Source organism: Kogia breviceps, chromosome 12 (genome assembly GCF_026419965.1).
Source record: "Kogia breviceps isolate mKogBre1 chromosome 12, mKogBre1 haplotype 1, whole genome shotgun sequence".
NCBI classification, from domain to species: domain Eukaryota; kingdom Metazoa; phylum Chordata; class Mammalia; order Artiodactyla; family Physeteridae; genus Kogia; species Kogia breviceps.
In genome coordinates, this window is record NC_081321.1 from 31,219,674 (window position 1) to 31,242,598 (window position 22,925).

General features: G+C 37.8%; 1 protein-coding gene across 1 annotated transcript in view; it reads right to left on the reverse strand.

Annotated features, from left to right (window-relative positions):
* SLC2A13 (solute carrier family 2 member 13) overlaps positions 1-22,925 on the reverse strand; it is a 376,120-nt gene that overhangs the window by 192,572 nt on the left and 160,623 nt on the right. The window contains exon 4 of the mRNA XM_059082261.2: positions 5,695-5,803. Coding sequence (XP_058938244.1) covers positions 5,695-5,803 — 109 coding nt within the window. The remainder of the gene's footprint in view (positions 1-5,694; positions 5,804-22,925) is intronic.

A 22,925-nucleotide genomic window follows, 5' to 3' on the forward strand; every position in this document is an offset into this window, starting at 1 on the left:
AAAGCTGAGAGAGTTCAGCACCACCAAACCAGCTTCACAACAAATGCTAACGGAACTTCTCCAGGCAAGAAACACAAGAGAAGGAAAAGACTTACAAGAACAAGCCTGAAACAATTAAGTAAATGGTAATAGGAACATACATATCGATAATTACCTTAAATGTAAATGGATTAAATGTTCCCACCAAAAGACACAGACTGCCTGAATGGATACAAAAACAAGACCCGTATATAAGCTGTCTACAAGAGACACACTTCAGACCTAGGGACACCTACAGACTGAAAGTGAGGGGATGGAAAAAGATATTCTATGTAAATGGAAATCAGAAGAAAGCTGGAGTAGCAATTTTCATATCAGACAAAAGAGACTTTAAAATAAAAACTATTACAAGAGACAAAGAAGGACATTACATAATGATCAAGGGATCGCTCCACAAAGAAGTTATAACAATTGTAAATATTTATGCACCCAACATAAGAGCACCTCAATATGTAAGGCAAATACTAACAGCGATAAAAGGGGAAATCGACAGTAACACAATCATAGTAGGGGACTTTAACACCCCATTTTCACCAATGGACAGTTCATCCAAAATGAAAATAAATTAAGGAAACACAAGCTTTAAATGATACATTAAACAAGATGGAATTAATTGATATTTACAGGACATTCCATCCAAAAACAACAGAATACACATTTTTCTCAAGTGCTCATGGAACATTGTCCAGGATAGATCATATCTTGGGTCACAAATCTAGCCTTGGTAAATTTAAGAAAATTGAAATTGTATCACGTATCTTTTCTGACCACAATGCTATGAGACTAGATATCAATTAGAGGGAAAGATCTGTAAAAAATACAAACACATGGAGGCTAAACAATACACTACTTAATAACGAAGTGATCACTGAAGAAATCAAAGAGGAAATCAAAAAATACTTAGAAAGAAATAAGAATGGAGACACGACGACCCAAAACCTATGGGATGCAGCAAAATCAGTTCTAAGAGGGAAGTTTATAGCAATACAATCCTACCTCAAGAAACAGGAAACATCTCGAATACACATCCTAACTTTTCACCTAAAGCAATTATAGAAAGAACAAAAGAAAACCCAAATTTAGCACAAGGAAAGAAATCATAAAGATCAGATCAGAAATAAATGAAAAAGAAATGAAGGAAATGATAGCAAAGATCAATAAAACTAAAGGCTGGTTTTTTGAGAAGACAAACAAAATTGATAAACCATTAGCCAGACTCATCAAGAAAAAAAGAGAGAAGACTCAAATCAATAAAATTAGAAATGAAAATGGAGATGTAACAATGGACACTACAGAAATACAAAAGATTATTAGAGATTACTACAAGCAAATGTATGCCAATAAAATGGACAACCTGGAAGAAATGGACAAATTCTTAGAAATGCACAAGCTGCTGAGACTGAACCAGGAAGAAATACAAAATATGAACAGACCAATCACAAGCACTGAAATGGAAACTGTGATTAAAAATCTTCCAACAAACAAAAGCCCAGGACCAGATGGCTTCACAGGCGAATTCTATCAAACATTTAGAGAAGAGCTATCACCTCAAACTCTTCCAAAAGATAGCAGAGGGAGGAACACTCCCAAACTCATTCTATGAGGCCACCATCACCCTGATACCCAAACCAAAGATGTCACAAAGAAAGAAAACTACAGGCCAATACCACTGATGAGCATTGATGCAAAAATCCTTAACAAAATACTAGCAAACAGAATCCAACAGCACATTAAAAGGATCATACACCATGATCAAGTGCGGTTTATCCCAGGAATGCAAAGATTCTTCAATATATGCAAATCAATCAACGTGATACACCATATCAACAAAGTGAAGGAGAAACACCATATGATAATCTCAATAGATGCAGAGAAAGGTTTTGACAAAATTCAACACACATTTATGATAAAAACCCTGCAGAAAGTAGGCATAGAAGGAACTTTCCTCAACATAATAAAGGCCATATATGATAAACCCACAGCCAGCATCATTCTCAATGGTGAAAAACTGAAACCATTTCCACTAAGATCAGGAACAAGACAAGGTTGCCCACTCTCACCACTATTATTCAACATAGTTTTGGAAGTTCTAGCCACAGCAATCAGAGAAGAAAAAGAAATAAAAGGAATCCAAATTGGAAAAGAAGAAGTAACGCTGTCACTGTTTGTAGATGACATGATACTGTACATAGAGAATCCTAAGGATGCTACCAGAAAACTACTAGAGCTAATCAATGCATTTGCTAAAGTAGCAGGATACAAAATTAATGCACAGAAATCTCTGGCATTCTTATACACTAATGATGAAAAATCTGAGAGTGAAATTAAGAAAACACTCCCATTTACCACTGCAACAAAAAGAATAAAATATCTAGGAATAAACCTACCTAAGGAGACAAAAGACCTGTATGCAGAAAATTATAAGACACTGATGAAAGAAATTAAAGATGATACAAATAGATGGAGAGATATACCATGTTCTTGGATTGGAAGAATCAACATTGTGAAAATGACTCTACTACCCAAAGCAATCTACAGATTCAATGCAATCCCTATCAAACTACCACTGGCATTTTTTACAGAACTAGAACAAAAAATTTCACAATTTGTATGGAAACACAAAAGACCCCGAATAGCCAAAGCAATCTTGAGAACGAAAAGAGGAGCTGGAGGAATCAGGCTCCCTGACTTCAGACTATACTACAAAGTTACAGTAATCAAGACAGTATGGTACTGGCACAAAAACAGACATATAGATCAATGGAACAGGATAGAAAGCCCAGAGATAAACCCACGCACATATGGTCACCTTATCTTTGATAAAGGAGGCAGGAATGCACAGTGGAGAAAGGACTGCCTCTTCAATAAGTGGTGCTGGGAAAACTGGAAAGCTACATGGAAAAGAATGAAATTAGAACACTCCCTAACACCATACACAAAAATAAACTCAAAATGGGTTAAAGACCTACATGTAAGGCCAGCCACTATCAAACTCTTAGAGGAAACATAGGCAGAACACCCTATGACATAAATCACAGCAAGATCCTTTTTGACCCACCTCCTAGAGAAATGGCAATAAAAACAAAAATAAACAAATGGGACCTAATGAAACTTAAAAGCTTTTGCACAGCAAAGGATACCATAAACATGACCAAAAGACAACCCTCAGAATGGGAGAAAATAGTTGCAAATGAAGCAACGGAGAAAGGATCAATCTCCAAAATTTATAAGCAACTCATGCAGCTCAATAACAAAAAAAACAAACAACCCAATCCAAAAATGGGCAGAACTAAATAGACATTTCTCCAAAGAAGATATACAGATTTCCAACAAATACATGAAAGAATGCTCAACATCATTAATCATTAGAGAAATGCAAATCAAAACTACAATGAGATATCTCACACTGGTCAGAATGGCCATCATCAAAAAATCTAGAAACAACAAATGCTGGAGAGGATGTGGAGAAAAGGGAACCCTCTTGCACTGCTGGTAGGAATGTAAATTGATACAGCCACTATGGAGAACAGTATGGAGTTTCCTTAAAAAACTACAAATAGAACTACCATATGACCCCATAATCCCACTACTGGGCATATACCCTGAGAAAACCATAATTCAAAAAGAGTCATGTACCAAAATGTTCATTGCAGCTCTATTTACAATAGCCAGGACATGGAAGCAACCTAAGTGTCCATCAACAGATGAATGGATAAAGAAGATGTGGCACATATATACAATGGAATATTACTCAGCCATAAAAAGAAATGAAACTGAGTTATTTGTAATGAGGTGGATAGATCTGGAGTCTGTCATACAGAATGAAGTAAGTCAGAAGGAGAAAAACAAATACCATATGGTAACACATATATATGGAATCTAAGAAGAAAAAAATGTCATGAAGAGACTAGGGGTAGCACAGGAATAAAACACAGGCCTACTAGAGCATGGACTTGAGGATATGGGGAGGGGGAAGCGTAAGCTGTGAGAAAGTGAAAGAGTGGCATGGACATATATACACTACCAAATGTAAAATAGCTAGCTAGTGGGAAGCAGGTGCATAGCACAGGGAGATCATCTTGGTGCTTTGTGACCACCTAGAGGGGTGGGATAGGGAGGGTGGGAGGGAGCGAGACACAAGAGGGAAGAGATATGGGAACATATGTATATGTAAAACTGATTCACTTTGTTGTAAACAGAAACTAACATACCATTGTAAAACTGTTATACTCCAATAAAGATGTTAAAAAAAAAAGATAAAGTAAGTGAGGCCAATACAAAACCACTAAAAATGGGGTTTTACGTCTGCACACCATGTGGGGAAAGCAGCAGGGGGATTGGTGGTGGTGATGGGATGAATTGGGAGACTGGGATTGACATATATATACTAATATGTATAAAATGGATAACTAATAAGAACCTGCTGTATAGAAAAAGAAAATAAAATTCAAAAATTGAAAAAATAAAAAATGTAGTCCAAGAAGCTGAAGTCCAACAAGAATTACCATCAAAGTCAAATTCACAAACGGCGTGGATGTATTCAAGATGGAGTTTCTTAGCAAATTCCAACTTAATCTAATCAGTCATTGGGCCCTAGCCGTCATTTTAACTAATTTACTCTTCTCAAATTACCGTGGAATAATTCATTATAACCCAAGTAATTTTAAAGGAAAATATCAAGAGTCCCAAATACAAACGGTTTACTAGGTGAAATTTAATTTTACATAATTTGTGGTTTTCTAATGAATAATTTTAACCAACAGGTAGTGGGGGAAAGCTTCTAAGATTTAGGAGCTTTTCATCCAAACAACCAGATTCTCATCAAAAATCGTGGCTTTTCTCTAACTCACATTCTATCACCTAGGATCTTAAAAGTCCCCCCTTGGAAAAGTCCTACATAGACCTTATGACAATTTGAAATTCTGTATTAAACTGTGAGTTTATTTAATGTGTTGTTTCCTCCACCAGCCTGTATGCTCTGTAGGGCCAAGGGCCATGTCTACTTTATTTACTGCTATATATCTAGTACAAAATAGACCATCAAAAATGGGTTTAATATTTAATGAATGAAACGTGCTAGAACCCCCCACTGTTCACCCTGCTCCACCCACAAAACACATACAATTTTGGGAATTAGTGTGAAAACTAGAAAACAGGGAACTTGTGTGTCTTCCCTACTTCTCTGCTCCCACTCGATCCCTGGCCCACTGTACCCTGGTTGTAAAAAACATACTTCTATTAATGTTATTATCACATTGCATCGTAACTGACTGCCCTAAAAGGAAATGAACTAGTTATCTGTGTGTCCATTAATATCTAATAATATCAGGTGATTTCCTTTTGTTTTACCTCTTAATGTGAATCAAGAAATAGCTTATTAAAATGATACATTCAGTAGCTCAGAATATAAGGACATATTGGATGGCATAAAAGAGAAATTCTGTGAAATCAAATAAAGTCAATAATTACAACAAACAAAATGTTACTTCCTTCTAGTTACAATTTTACAGGATTTAAAAAATTGTAAAGTATCTTCCAAAAGGAGAATTCTACACATTTAATAAAAACAAATCACCAAGAGTCCTACTCTATTTTTTCCATATAAAATAATTCCTTCACAATCTTTTTAGTAAAAAGCCAGAAAGAAATACATACATGATGGTGTTAATGCCTGAGAGCTGTTGGAACATTTGTAGGCCACAACCCACAATTAAAGCTCGGCGAGTTGGGGGATAACTCAGCATTCTGCAGATCACAGGTCCAGCTTTTATAAAAAAGAAAGAAAAAGAAGGACATGTCTATTATTTTTAGCTCCCAGAGTAATTATTCCCATTAGGATAAATTTCCCCAAATCTCTGTGAAATCAACATGACTGGGCATTTAAAAATAGAACATATGTACTTTTATAGAAACCTGGGCACAATATTTTTTTGAAAACAGTACATATTTGAGTTAAAACTATAAAATCAACAAGAAAGAATTCAAATTAAAGCAATTTATGGATACTAGAAAGATCTACATAACTGTAACTGTCACAAATTATTCTTCCTTAAATGGCTATGAGCTGTATTAACCACTCTTTGTTCTTCTGCTTCCTGGGCAATTAATTACTATTTAAAATCCATTCAATGTGGGACTACTTACGAAGTCACTGGAAAAATTGCTTTAATCAACTGAAAGAATGGCATTCATTAAAAACAATGAAACAAGTAACAGGATTCATTACAATTTATTTGGCTAAAGTAACAAAATTCATTCCAATATATTTAATTCAAGTTAAGGAATTTGGGGGTGATATCAGACTTGGTTATGACCGCAATGGATATTATTAATAAAAATTACCCTAAAGGTAAAAAGAAGATGAAATTTAATGTCTATTTTATATAGGTATATATGTATGATATTTCTAGATATTTTTAATAGTTCCCTAAGAGGTATTCAATGATCATTTCAAAATATAAATGGGCTTTCAAAATGGTGTGGATCCCTTGGTCCCTATATCAGAACTCTAGACCAGTTCTGAAAAGCTATAGATCTGAACCACTGAGGCCTTAAGTAAGATGACTAACCAATTGATGCCTGTTGTCTGGGCATCAATATAAAGTGCCCCTTATATTCTCAGAAGTGCTTGTTATGCCGTCATCTTAGCCTTAAGAGGCATTCTATATAGTGTCCTTATGGGACCAGAGTTGACTCCTAGGACCTATGGTATAGCCTGGGATCACTGGGATGCTAATTGCTTCATTAGCAGCGTTTTTCCTGGAGGCAATTTTCATTAGTGAACCCTAAACCAAGTCAAGTAAATGAAATTCTGAGGAAATTTCACCATTTCAGAATCTTTTGGAAATCTAATATTCCAGTTCACAGAAATGGGAAATGGAATAGAACGTGCTATTGTCTCAGCAATAAAAGTTAATACAGGATGTTAAGCCAGAGAATTAATTAGAACTGAACATTATTGGGGTGGGGATATTCATCTCTACACAGGTATGATTACAATCACATGAAGACTTGATTTACTGCAAACAATTTTGTCTCTAAATGCTAAGACTGGACACACCCATTTAGAAAGCAGGCTGAGAGTATTATAAATGTCAAAATGTTTTAGATTCAAGTAAAGCGGTATTAAAACGTATATCAGAAAGGTTATATGAAATAGGTAGAGTTTGTGACAATACTGAAATATATCTGGATCAGTTCTGTGAAAGATAAGCAGATTCATCTGCAAATTTAGATATGTATGAATGAGCCACAAAATAAGAAATGTGCACAGCATCATATAAACATCCACCTATTTCCAAAATCAAAAAATTCAAATAAAAGATTATAATTTATATACCATGGAAAAATTTTAAAATGATATCTATGATGTTGTAACAAAACAAAACAAAACAAAAAACACCCAAACCCTTTTTCAGCTTTTAAGAAACTCCACAGATGACAAACTGGCCTTCTGCAAGAAATCTATCATAATCTTTGGATAGCTGTATCTACTTTCACTATTAAACTGTTCCATGGTTTGACAGACAGATTAGGTAATACTAATTTTGGAGCGCAGAAAAACAAAGAGAAAATTATGACAAATTCGGATTAAAGTTTGACTTGCCAAAATATCAAGAAATAAATTATCACATAAACTTTACATATTTATTTCCTAGTTTTAAAAAATCTGGGCTTTGAAAAAAGGAGCTGGAGGAATCAGGCTCCCTGATTTCAGACTAAACTACAAAGCTACAGTAGTCAAAACAGTATGGAACTGGCACAGAAATTCCCACACAATAAAAACTAAAACTTCTAGATAACAAAAGTAGAATGGAAATGCAGAACTCAAAATATAACACATAATAAAACAATAGAGGCAAAAACCACAAATGGGTTCATCTTTTCCGTCATTCTGGACACCTCACACTAAGTAACTTTCACAACAGTTGTCCAGGTGCGGCAGGTGCTCTGGTGGCTCTGGTGGCAGGGCTGAAAAGGACAGTGCAACAAGTGCAACCACTCCTGTGGACAGGATGTCTGTGAGGAAGCTGAGTCTACAAAAGTTTCTCCAGGTATGATTAAAAATGTACTAGAACACACTTTGTATAAAAGTCCAGCTCTTGACTTCCACTTCCAGCCAAGATGGAGTAACAGTTATCAGATTTACCTCCAACACGAAACAACTAAAAAGTCAGGCAAAAATGCATGAAACAGTAGTTCTCATGATAATGGGACAAAGAATAGTGACCCCTGATATTCAGGAAGCAAATGAGATGAACCCTCCAAATGCTGCAGCCTAAGCCTGGAAAAAAGTATCCAGGCTATAGCACAGGGAGGGGAAAGCAGGCAGACGCTGGTGGTCTCCTTGAGTTGAAAAGATGCAGCTCAGGATCCAGGTGGCTAGAGTTCACAGGGCAGCGTGCTGGAGAGGAGAGAGACTCATGGAGAGGACACTGGAGATCTGCAGGGCTCCTTGAATTTTCAGTTGAATACTGATCAGTGGATGTGTATGAGGAAACTATCCAGTCAGGGGAAAGAGCCACAGGAAAGGACGAAAGAAATGAACCCCAGGAATTTACACAGGACTGAGAGTGAAAAACCTAGAGCATAAGGAAGAATATTCAGAAGGGTTTTTATCTCAGTAATGGTATAAATTTAGTCCTGGATTAAACATTGCTTGGGCAATATCTAAACAGTTTAAATGAAAGACCCAAATGCTACCAAGTAACTGAATAGCATCCCACAACTAAGTTCAACAGTAAGATAAAATTTATAATGTCTGGCATACCATATAAAATTACAAGGCATGCAAAAAGGCAAGAAAGTACAACTTGTAATGATAAAGGGATTAATTCAGCAAGAGGATATAACAATCCTAAATGTCTGTGCACCTAATAAAAGCTTCAAAATATATGAAACAAAAAACACAACTGCAAGGGAAAATAGAAAAACCCACAATTATACTTGGATACTTCATCACCTCTTTCTGAGTAATAGTAAAAGTAGGCTGATAATCAGCAAAGATACAGAAGACATCAACAGCACTATCAACAAACCTGACCTGACATTTAGACAATACCCTACAGACCAAACGTTCTTTCCAAGAGTAAATGCATGGTAAATGTCTTAGAACATTTGCTGAGATAGATTATATTATATTCTTAGCTGTAAATCCAGTCTCAATTAATTTAAAAGGATTCAAGTCATACAAAGAATGTTCTTTGATCATAATAAAATTAATATACAAATCAATAAACTGAAAGATAACTGGAAAATTTCCTCCAGATCAGAAACTGAATAACATATTTCCATGGATCAAAGAAAGAATGGGAAATGAGAAAGTATTCTGAACTGAAAGAATATGAAAATGCATCATATGAAAATTTGTGGAATGGAGCTAAAGTATAACAGAGGAAAATTTATAGCAATGACCTTGACTTCCATCTTACAAAACCAGAAGAAGAATGACAAAGGAAACCTCAAAAAAGCACAAGATAAAAAAATAATAAAGATCAGAATGGACTTCCACTAAATAGATAAGGAGACAATTGAGAAAAAAAATTAATGAAACCAAAATCTGGTTCTTTGAAAATATCAATAAAATTGATAAACTTTGAGGCAAGACTATGGAAGGCTGAATAATGGCCCCTCAAAAGATACATACCTGCTAATCCCTGGAACTTGTCAATGTTACCTTAGATGTCAAAAAAAAAGACTGTGCAGATGTAACTAAGTTAAGGATTTCTGATGTGGGAAGATTATCCTGGATTATTTGGGTTGGCCCTAAATGCAATCACATGTATCCCTATAAGAGGGAGGCAGAGGGAGATTCAGGACAGAATGGGAGAAGGCAATGTGACCATGAATGCAGATACTGAATTGATGTAGCCATAAGCCAAGGAATAATGGAGGGAGGGAGGGAGGGAGGGAAGGAGAAAGGGAGAGAGGGAGAAAGGGAGAGAGGGAAGGAGGGAGGGAGGGAGAAAGGGAGAGAAGGAAGGAGGGGGGGAGAGGGGGAGGGAGAGGTCTGTTTTCTTCTTCATGAGAGAGGGTTCCACTCTCATGACCTAATCTAAACCAATTATCTACCAAAAGCTCCATCTCCAAACACCATCACTTTGGGCATTAGGGCTTCAACATGAATTTTCGGGAGACACAAACATTCAGTCCATAACACCAAGAGTATTAGGCATCTGTTCAAATCTCAAGGAATTTTCTAATATTTTGATACCTGTTCATGCCTTATGAACCATTTTTCATCATCATAACAGTGCTACCAAGTAAGAAAGAACAGGTTATATTATTGAGGAAAGAAGTACATAGAGATCAGGTAACTTTCCAAAGGTCACAAACTATTAAGTATGTAGAGCTAGGACTTGAGCTAACTTCTGTTCATGCCATAAATGACAAGAAATTTTATATGTATACTTAAATGAGCTGATTTTCCTTAGCATAAAAAGAAAATCAACAATTATGAATAGTATGAGTAACAAAACACAAAACTAAAGCACTTTCAAGCTACAGGAATACACATTCTCTGTGTTCATCATGACTCAATCCCTCAATCTCTTATCTTTTTTATGGCCTCACTTGCCACTATCACCAGTCTTTACTCTCCAGTCATCTATCTCAAATCATTCATTTCAATCTGTTCTTTTCTCCAATCCTATATCCAGGGAGTTGAACACTGTTTACAAATAATTAGGAAAATAGACCTGGTTTCATGGCAAATTAAGGTTTTCTGTGAGTCAGGCCCTCCATGCTACCCGAGGATCACCATTCATCTCGAGTTGGTTCTCGATTACATTCTCAACAACATCCATTGCAAACACTCCTCCTTCCTCCTCCTTGGACTTCCATTGTTCTCTGCAGCCTCTCAGACCAAGTATTCCCCAGCTCACTTAGCATACTTGAAGCACCGACTATCAGCCTCCTCTTTGCTAGGTACAGAAACATGAAGAGGCCCTGCCCTGCAAGAGCTCGTAATATCCGAGTGGGTAGGGAATCACGCACAGAAACAAAACGAGTTGCACCACAGAAGTCCAAGGGCTCTAACGGAGGTGCGTGTAAAGTATTATCAGACTGAGGAACAGGGAAGAACCCAGAAACGGTGTGCCAGCTTAAGGTCCTATGAAAGAGAAGTCGTCGTTTCTCACCCCAAACCCTATATGGTACCTAATTTCACATTAAGTCAGGATAAAAAAAAAAGTGGCATTTGGCTATTCATTCCCTCTTCCTAATTTCCATATCCAATGAGTTGCCAAATTCTAATGAAAATTAATGTATACATACCTGACTTCTTTCCACAAAATGTCAGAAAAGCTTCTCTTGCTTTTTGCATCCATGCCCTCCCCAGCTCTCTACCGCCCTGCTCTCACAGGGCTCTCCCCTGTGTCCTTGGTGAGACTGCATGGCAGTGGACAGTACCTGCGCAGGCCACCACTGAAATTCCAGCTCCCTCGCTCAGCTGCCATGAGGTTTGGCGCATGTTATTCAACCTTGCTAATATGAAGATCAGAGATAGTAAACTTCCAGGCATACACTATGCTAATGGTTAATTTGTGTGTCAGCTTTACTGGGTTACAGGGTGCCCAGATATTTGATTAAACATTGCTTCTGGATATGTCTGTGAGGGTATCTGGATAAGATTAACATCTGAATCGGTAGACTGGGTAAAGCAGATTGCCCTCCCCAATGTGGATGGGCCTCATCCAATCCATGAGGACCTAAAATACAACAAAAAGAGGAAGAAGGGAAGGTCTGTTCTCTCAGCTTGCCTATTATAGAGCTGGGACATTGGTTTTCTCCTGCCCTCTGACTGGGACTTGCACCATCAACTCTCCTGTGTCTCCAGCTTACCAAGGGCAGCGTAGACTGTCTTCTCAGCCTCCATTATCATGTGAGCCCATTCCCCATAATAAATAAATCTCATAGGATATATATATATAATATACATATACATATTAGATATGAATATAGATACAGATATAGATATAGACATAGATGTCCTATTGGTTCTATTTCTTTGGAAAATCCTGACTAATACTAACTCACACATTATGTATTCCATAACAATGCCTTGTTTGTGTATGGTCTCCACATCTCCCATCTCTATTGAATCAATCCAGCCTCTCCACATTGCTTCCATTCTGTCTACTAAAGCATAACACTGATCACTTTCTTCACTGACCTGCTCAAAACTTTTGATAACAGACCCATCAGGGTCTACTTCATGAAAGGCACACTCCTGCCTTTCAAGACTTAATCTCACACTACTTCTTCTCTAAAACACATGGCTTCAACAATCTCTGGGTAGCCTGTTTTACACAAAGAAGCCTCATATTTTTACATTTCTGTCTCGTATGATGTTCCTGTCCTGTGAGGTCGCCCCTGTCCCCAAAAGAAGATATTTTATCATCGGAATGATGGTGTCAGTTTCATACTTCTCCTATGTTCTCACTGATGGCTAGTTCGTTTTACAGGTTATGTAGCTGATGTCTCTTCCATACTGGATTACGATCTTTATACTGGATTATGTGGGGTGAATGGCCCAGGTTTTATCTCTGTTTTATCATTTCGCTTCCCATTGTACTTAGCTTAGGGACATGCAAATAGAAGAGATTCAATAAATATCTGTTTAATGAACATGAAGAAGGAAAGGAGGAAAGGGAAGAAGGGAGAAAGAAACACTGGAGCAAATAATGGTTACTGAGATCAAGAATGAAGCAATGTGAATACGCTGCAAGTTGCTAAACAATGTTGTGATTAATTATAAACTACCACTAAGATCTTGAGCACAGCCATGCTGCTTTCCTCTTCAATATGCAGCAGATGACGTTTGTTATTACAAGCTGGTGCTTGGCACATGTTCTGTTCAGAAGAATGGACTGCCGCTATTGATAAATTCAACCCCATGTGGTTCAATCATTCCTTCACAGTCTGGCATTTATGCCAATACATTCTGAAATCCTTCTAAAGAATCCATTTGCCAAGCTGCTGCGTTGGGCTGATTATCTACAGCTGCCTGTTTGTGAGCAGATCATTGTACAGTATGCACTGCCTCAGAAATCTAGTCATTATTATTCCAGGTTGCTGAAGTAAAGACTGCTTTCTGTGATAGGGCTTAATGCTACTAAAATACTGTTTTCCAAAAACCTACTCTTGTTACTACCAAGAATTCTTTTCAAATTCTAAAAATATTTCCTTCATCAAAGGTATCTATATAAACAAAAGCCATCATAAAATATATCTCCTAGCCAAGCAATTCTCAAACGAGAGCTCTCTGAACTTCATAACGGCCATGGGAGTGCAGTGTGTTGCCGAGGGGAAGAATGTTAAGAGTTACTACTTTAGAAAACCTTTCTTGAGCAAAGTGAAGTATCTTTTTTTAAAAAATAAATGAGTAATTCTTAGTAAATAAATGAGTAGTCCTTAAACAATGATATTCTTAACATTAATACTGTCTTTAGCAAAGCAATTTTTAAATGAAAGGACACATACTTTTAACCTGATGGTATTCTGAGAGTATTTTCATAACAAGTTGTCATTCTTAGTGATATAAAGTTTCTCACTTACCTAACTTTTCAATAGACATTAAACACTAAGATATAAGACAGTGTGTGACTTGCATCTGCTAAAGGCTATACAACCATAAGCAGTGTTGAACAGTATAAAGAGTAAGAGTCTCCAAAACGGGGAAACCCAGATTCAAATACACCTCAGCTATGTAGAAGCTGTGTGACCTTGGGCGGGTTCCTTACCCTTTCTGAGCCTGGCATGACTCATATGAGATAACATCTACTTCACAATTGTATTTTGATAATTAAAGGTAGTAATACATGTGAAGTATATTGCACCAAAACTCAAATAATGATGCTATGATTTCATCCATCAGCTCTGTAGAATTTCTCCGTAGTTGAATACAATTTGAAAGTTTTGAATAAAAAACAACTGTCAATATATTACATAGGGTTTCCCTCTATGTAAACAAAGAGATTTCATTCTTAAGGTCCCATAAAATAATTCAAAGAGCTTCATTAACATAAAAATAGATTAATTCTATACTTATAATTTCTATATCTTTTATAAATATCAGAACACTCCTACACAGATGACTGATAAACACAAGGTGATAAATCAATAGGAATTATACTTCAGGCTCCTGTAATAAATGGAAGTTCTATCAAATTCACTTATATATACTGCCAAACTATTCGTACAAATACAGATAAATTAGAATGATCTTAGTCCCCTGACTTCATTTTAGATCACATGTAGCCTTCCTAGAATCTAAGTATTTCTACATTACTATCAGTTAAACATTTTAAGATATATGAACTATGTTTCTAAACATTAATCATTTGCTTGGTTAAAAAAGTATGTATTTATATGGATATTTGAATTCTATATGTATATTTGAACATATTCTATTAACATAACTTTTTTTTAGATTCAAGCATTCAACAAATAAGTACTATTGAGAATAAAGATGAAAATCTAACCATGATTCATGTATTTCATACTGTTCTTTCTTGCTGTATTTAGCTTTACATGTGATAGTTACCATGAATAAAGATACCAAAAAGATAAAAACCAGGCCGAATTAAAGGGCCCATGATCTTACAGTGGGGCAGAATATCTAAAAATCACATTTGTTCCACCAGATTCTGGAAGCATGACTGCTGCAAACATATGTGGTACCTTGAAATATAACATCTTAAAGGAAGGAGACTGTGTTTTCTGTCAGCATGATTCTTGGAAAATCATATTTATTTCAAAAATATCCATGAGGGCTTCCCTGGTGGTGCAGTGGTTGAGAGTCCGCCTGCCGATGCAGGGGACACGGGTTCGCGCCCCGGTCCGGGAGGATCCCACATGCCGCGGAGCGGCTGGGCCCGTGAGCCATGGCCGCTGAGCCTGCGCGTCCGGAGCCTGTGCTCCGCAACGGGAGAGGCCACGACAGTGAGAGGCCCGCGTACCGGGAAAACAAAACAAAACAAAACCAAAAATCCATGAATGAGAAACAAAAAAGAACCAAAACAAATTTATAAAGCTATATATACATATATATATACACACACACACACACACACACACACACACACATTTTCTAATTCCAAAGCAGTTCTCCTTTCACAACTCTCTTCCGATTTTTCAATTACATCTCATAAAAGAAAAAAGATAAAGAAAAATAAAAATAATTGTCTCCTACCTGTGAAAATAATATGTGATAGTTATTAAATATAGAGTAAGAAATAAAGATGTTCTGAGGTGTGGCCAAGATGGCAGAGTAGGAAGACCGTGAGCTCTCCTCCTCCCTTGGGCACACCAAACTCACAACTATTTACAGAGCAACTATTAAAGAGAAAGACTGAAAGACTAGAAAAAACGATGCTCTGCAACTGAAGAAATGAAGAAGAAACCATAACAAGATGGGTAAGAGGGGCAGAGACGTACAGTCAGGACCCACACCCTAGGCTGAACATCCCACAAATGGGAGGATAATTACAATTGCAGAGGTTCTCCCCATAAAGTGAGGGGTCTGAGGTCCGCATTGGGCTCCCCAGTCAGGGACTCCTACACTCAGAAGATGAGCCCCCAGAGTGTTTCACTTTGAAGGCCAGCAGACTTTGATTTTTGGAGAGGCAGAGGCTTGTGGGAAATAAAAGACTCCACTCTTACAGGGAGCACACAAAATCTCACACGCTCTGGGACCAGGGCAGAAGCAGTAATTTGACAGGTGCCTGGGTAAGACCTACCTGCTGGTCTTGGAGAGCATTCCAGAGAGGCAGGAGGCAACTGGAGCTCACAATGGGGACACAGACCCTGGCAGCAGCCATTTCTGGGAGCTTCTTCTACCACAAGGACACTACTGCAGGCCAGCACCATTTTGGAATCCTCCCTCAGCTTTTTAGATCCAGGACGTGGCACCACCTACCAGCCTGTTATCACCTGTTCTGGGATGCCTCTGGCCAAGCATCTACCCAGGCAAAGACACAGCATCTACCCGCCCACCAGCCGACCTGTTGCCTTAAGACCCCCTGAGCCCTCAGCTGTCCTGGGACACGGCCTTGTCCACCAGAGGGTCTAGGACACAGCCCTGCACACCAGGCAATACACTAGACCCGGGACCCATAGAGCCCTGCAGCTAGAGACCCCAGGATGCAGTTCAGCCCACCAGTGGGCCTATACTAGACACAGGACCAGCTTTACCCACCAGTGGGCAGGCACCAGCCCCAGGATACCAGAGACCCAGGCCCAACCCACCAGCAGGCCACACATCAATTCTGGGACCCCCAGGGGCCTACAGCCAGAGACCCCAGGATGTGCCTTGTCCAACAATGGGCAGGCACTAGTCCCAGGTCAAGGTCTCACCTACCAAGGGGTGGGCACCAGCTGTGGAATCCCCGGGGCTCTGACCCCACCCACCAGTGGGTAAGCATGAGCCCCAGGGCAACCACGGACCCGCAGCCTATCAGTACCCAGGTAACAAAACAGCAGGCGGGCACCAGGGCAGGGAACCCTTGAACCCTGGCCCCACCCACCAGCATGCCAACACCAGCTCTGGGACACTTTGGGTCCCTCAGTAAGCCACCCTAAGATTCCTCCCCTTCCCACCAGTGGCCCAACACAAGCTTCAGGACACCCTGGCCTCTGCAGCCAGCTATGTAAGGAGCTGGCATCGCCCATCAGCAAGCTGACACTAGGCCTGGGACCCCTGGCACAACAAGTACCCATCCCAGATACCAGCACTGCTTAACAGTGGGCCAGCACTAGACCTGGCCCCACGCACCAGCAGCCAACAGCCTCCACACAAGGAAGGGCCTGGCAACCAACCCGGTCAGAAGCCAGACACACCTACCAGAATAACCACACTTCTAAGCTCGCCATGACAGAATGACCCACACAGCCCACATGGGGAAATGTTTTTCTATTTAACTCTATCTATATGAGATGATGGATGTTCACTAGACCTACTGTGGTAGTTATTTCATGAGGTATGTAAATCAAATCATTGTGCTGCACACCTTAAGCTTACACAGTGCTATATGTCAGTTATATCTCAATAAAACTGGAAGAAAACATCACAAAAAGAAATAAAGATATTCTGTAAAGAGAACTTAGTGCTAAGTTCTCCAAAATAGAATGATCTTTAAATAGAGCTTTGGGTTCATGGAAAAGAAGAGCTGATTAAAAATATGGATTTTCCAGTACTCTCATCTTTCACTTATAGGTTTAACTCCTAAAATAAAGAAAACTTATGTCAGAATGTAAATGCTGCTGAAAAAGGAACAAAGCAATAACCTTATCTTCCATTTGTTCAGGTATGCTAGGACACGTGAGATTTAAAATGTCTTTACCACACCATGAACACAACAGACAGATCCTACAAGGGAGCTCTATAAATGTGTTTGGTCCCTAAATGCAAGGGAGTTGGTACACAGGATCCTGAAGTCCACAAGGTCGATGATGGATTCTAGAATGTATTTTGCTCACAGTGTCATTCAAGAAACATCCTGTATCATAGCATATAAATAAAACAAACCTCTCTTCTTAGGGATGCTTTCATTCATGGCATCTCAGCAGTTAAGGTCTTTCCGCCAAAGCTCTACATGGCTGTTGAGCTTGCTTTGAGTTAGTAAAGGATACCAGTCACTTCTGCAGACCTAGAGAAAAGGTTGATCTATAGAGCAAGTATGAATCAAGCCCTGGATTTCCATAGAAAAATTCACTATATATGCCATTTAGTCTTCTCATCTTTATTTACAAAATTTCAGAAGAAAACAATCACCAGTAAAATGTTCCATACAAATGAGAAATATAATTATTGTATTTCCCAAATCTAATAACTTAAATAACAGTAAGACCAGTTAACTGGCATAAACACAGCTTCATTTATTCCAGAAGGATGTGCTAAGAACAATACAGTACCACAATAATCACTTTAACTTTCTTTTCCACAGAACATTTTATGGCCTGAAGTGATCAACTAAACACCTCCTCCTCATGTGATCAATACCTAAGGCAAATCAATATTGAAAAGGAAGTTTATGCACATTAACAAGCTGGTACATTAGTTTTAGTTTTAAAAAGCTATTGGATTTCCATAATGAATCGATCTTTTTATTGTTTCTCTGCTAACAACTCATCCTGTTACTTTTAGCAAAGCTGAAAGAACAAAATGAGATAACTAGAAAAGGTGGAGAGATTGATAAATCTGGGTGAGTTCAAAATACTTTAAAAAACCACTTATAAATCTGGGTTAGAATGAAGTAACCTTCTAAATTAACAAGAAACAAAAAAGAATTTCAAAAATAAATTTTCACAAATTTCTACTTATAAATACAGATATATATCTCTAACCATCCATCCATCCACCCATCCATCCACCCATCCATCCATCTATATGAGGGGGCTCAGCTTTGTAAATCTATGGTTTAGGTTTATTCACATATTATAAAGATTGGTTCAGAAATTTCAGTGACCTTTTACACCGAGTGTAGTTTTCAGAGTTCTTGGTCTATGAGGGCAGTTTCCTTCAAGGTCACAACTTTATTTTAAGATAAATCTATGACATATCACTACCTGAAACATAACTCATCACTCAATGAAACCCAATAAAATAGTATGACATCCAAAGGAAAGCAAAGGGAAACTAAAGCTCTCAAATAATAGTTAGGAGTGATTAATATTATTTTATTAACTTTAGGCACCTAGCATATCTCTGAGTACCCAGGGCTACTTAGGCATCTGGAGAAATGTCTTTTGAATTCTCCTTGCCCAGTTGTTATACACAGCAGGATAACACATAAAAGCAACATTAAAAGCTATCCTGTGCTATGGTGGTCAAAATGGATTTAGTGAAAATGCTGAAGGGTTGATCAGCAGTTTTGTTTAAATCAAATCTTAGACATGAGAGGTACGCTAGCATAATACAGCACCTACGGGAAACAGGGCTTTCCCGTATACTACAAGGGTGTTAAAATTGTTAAAATCTTCCTTTTGCCCTCATACATACATACATGTACACACAGGCATATGTATGTTTATGGATATATAAATATATATGTGTGTATATGTATATATTATTTACACACACACACACACACACACACACACACACACACACACACAGATTTTGCAATCCAATGATCACCATTACAGAATCTCTTATTACTTACAGAAATTTAGTTCCTCAACCCCCTTTTTGACCTCTTCTCCACTCCTACTTAGATGAGGAAAATGAGGTATCATTGAAGATATAAATAAATTTTTTCAAATGGCTACAACAATTCTGTTCCTTCTTCCTTGCTTTTGTTTAATTCATAGGCACATGCCCACAAGACTAAAACTTCTGAAAAACCGTGGCAGAATTTCAGCAGAGAACAATTGGCAGCAGGAAATGGGAGAAGTGAGTTCCACATGTCCTGCTCTAGAAACTGCATGGTAAGAATGAGAAAAAAATAATAATATTGGTGCTCGATTAGCACAGCCAGCAGAGCCTGCTAGCCTGAAGACAGATATACACAGTGAGCATCCCTGCTGATCACACCTTCAGTATTTTCACTAAATCCATTTTGATGACCATAGCACAAGATAGCTTTTAATGCTGCTTTTATGTATTAAGCTACTGTGTATAACGACTGGGCTAAGAGAATTCGAAAGACATTTCTCTAGATGCCCTTGCTTTTAGATGTCTGTGGGTATCTAACCTTATTTCCTTGATATTTTTAACTTGTGATTGTTTTTCATTAGGCAGATCCTTCCAGTCTTTTAACATGACACAACCTTAATTTTACTTGATGTGGTTTTAAGATGCTCTTCTAGATAAATATGGCTCTCTAGGGATGAGGTCAGTATTGCAAATCTACATATGGCCGTTTTATTTTGAGGCATGTCTGTAGTTACCATATGGTCAATAGCAGTCTGTGAAGGGAGTCAGGATGTGTCTATTTAAAATACTGACTGAAATTTGAATTTCTACTTAGAAATGCTTTGATCCTTCTACTTTTTCTGAATGCTAAAACTTAGTCTTTTAAAAATGCAACCTGCTCACTGTACCACAAAATTCAATTACAAAATAAAACTCATTTCTATATATTTTTCAGTTATGCATATATAAAAAGCATAGCATTATATTCATTATCAGAGATGTGGAAATGATTCTAATCTCGATACTCAACTTGTTTATGGCTTACTTAGACTATATCCTTGAATGGCCTGTGATCATTTGAATATAAAATTTAAATAGAGGTAAAGCAATGTGTGGCTGAATGCTTTTCAGGGATGTTCTAGAACATCCTGTCCTCTGAGGTCCCTTAAAACAAAAAGATTCTAAGACTGTTAAATGAAACTATATTAGCAACATTTATGTTAAAAAATATATGGCTCTTCATGTGAAATATAGCCACGATGTAGCTGTTACGCAGGAGTATAAACAAATGTTGTATTTGAGTGAGGTCTGTAGCTATTATGAATTGTTCCCATTCATTATTCATCAAGTTACTATAAATGTTTTAGGAAAATAGTGAAAAGTCATTTTTTCAGCACTCTCCTAAAAACTACTCTTCATAAATATTCTATTTAGCCTATTAGTATAAAGCTGTCTCTTTACTGCTATATATCCATTTGGTATTTTAAGGAAAAAGCAACACATCTATGGGGGAATTGAGTGGTTCTAAAGGGACAAAGCAAACTAAATTATTCCTGATAAAACAAAACACTGACATTTAAAACCAGGAAATGGCATTTTCATAACCTCAAAAATATCTGTTCTAAAATGTTGTTTTGACTTGAGAGTCATGACTTAAATAAAATCCCCATCCACACACACTTTCAACTCACTTTGCAAATTACCTCAAATCTTCAAGCAATTCAGAAGCCATGTGATGTAAATTCCTGGAACTTACTTAGCTCCTTTCCAATACAAAGTTCCTCAATACCCTTACCTGTTTCTCTTCCCCTTCCAGCTCACTGAAAGTAATCCTTTCCTCCCTGAGCCTCCATTTATACGGCCCTGTCTCCTTCCTCCTCTGAGATCTTGGACATCATTAGTGCCCTTTCTTCCCTTTCAATCAATTCCTCTATCCCAATTATGCCAAACTACAATTTTATCATTTGTGAAAGAATATCTACACATGCTTTCTCGATTTCTGCCAGTGTAAGCTCCCCCACCCCCATCCCTCACCATTTTACTGAAACAATTCTCTCACAAGGTCATTAATGATATTCTAATTGCTAATTCTAATAATGAAGTAGTCATTCTCTTTGATCTCCTTACATTTCATGTTATGTCCAGTTCTTTTGCAAAACTCTCTTATCCTTTGCTTTCTCTGATACTACAGAATTTTGTTTCTCCTCTAACATTTCTTTGTTTTATTTCATTGACCCCTGCTGGATCCTTTTCTTCTCTTATCCTTCATGTAGGCATTCTCCAAGGTTCTTCCGCAAGTCCTTTAAATTCTATTGTAGCCAGTATTTTTTACTTCTAAACCTCCATCTTTTAATTTAAAAAAATTTAAAAATGCACACACACAAAATTTTTACCGATAGTTCCATACCTTTTGATCACTAAAGCACTACATTAATATAATAAGTGCCCTGATGTTTCAAGGACTAACTTTATAAACCACATTACTGCATTTGCTGTCCTAGAGGACATTTTCTCCTATCCACACTGGGTATCCCCTATATGAAGCCTCATGTAAGAAAATATGTAAATGCCAGTGAAAGTATGCGGGGGACACAGGTTCGAGCCCTGGTCCAGGAAGATCCCACATACCGTAGAGCAACTAAGTCCATGTGCCACAACTACTGAGCCTGCGCTCTAGAGCCCGCGAGCCACAACTACTGAAGCCCGCACACCTAGAGCCTGTGCTCTGCAACAAGAGAAGCCACCACGACAAGAAGGCTGAGCACCGCAACGAAGAGTAGCCCCCGCCTGCCACAACTAGAGAAGGCCTGCGTGCAGCAACAGAGACCCAACGCAGCCAAAAGTAATTTAAAAAAAAAACAAAAAACTTGCGTTTGCTGTCCTGGAGGACATTTTCTCTTATCCACACTGGGTATCCCCTATATGAAGCCTCATGTAAGAAGACATGTAAATGCCAGTGAAAGTATCATTCCATTTTTCTTCCTCATGGACAGTGAGAATCATGTGCCTGATTGCGTTATTCTTCCTGTTACGGCTGATAGGAGGCTCAGAATCAAGTACGCAACCAATCGTTACTGTTTACGCCTCTATGGTCAATAATATATATCTACACATTAGCTGTTCCCCTGGTATTGACTTTCTCTTCTAATTTTCAATTTCCCATATCATTATGTTTTTATTTTTATTTTAGCTCCATTTATTTAATATATTTACTATAAGTTTCCCCAAATCTTTTAGGGAATAAGGCATGACAAAACAAACAAACAAATAAAATAGAACAACTGTAGGTACTCAGCAAATTCAAAATCAAATTCATTAAATCACTCACAGTTACACACACAAAAACAAATAAACATGATATCCCTGCTCTGTGTCCCTTTTGGGGGGTAAAAGGTATAAAAAAAGTCTTTCTAGAAATATCAGCTCATTTTTAGTTTCTCTGCTCCTTATATACTACTTTGGGTTGATCAACAAATATGCTTGTCAAATGGCCTCAGACTATCCCCTACTTCCATTTCATACTTTGTGACCAATTATCAAACTAGTGAGCAGCCATAATCATTTCACTCCCTTCTTCAAGATATAATTGTATTGTTTCCCCCGATGCTTAGAGACTCCTTATTATGGTGCTCAAAATAGTTTCAAATCTAACTCCCATAATATAACCTCACTGAACCTGTCACCACTCAGTAATACATACACTGCCACCCCTCTATGCCTTATTCCCAGTTCTTCATGTTCCTGGAATGCT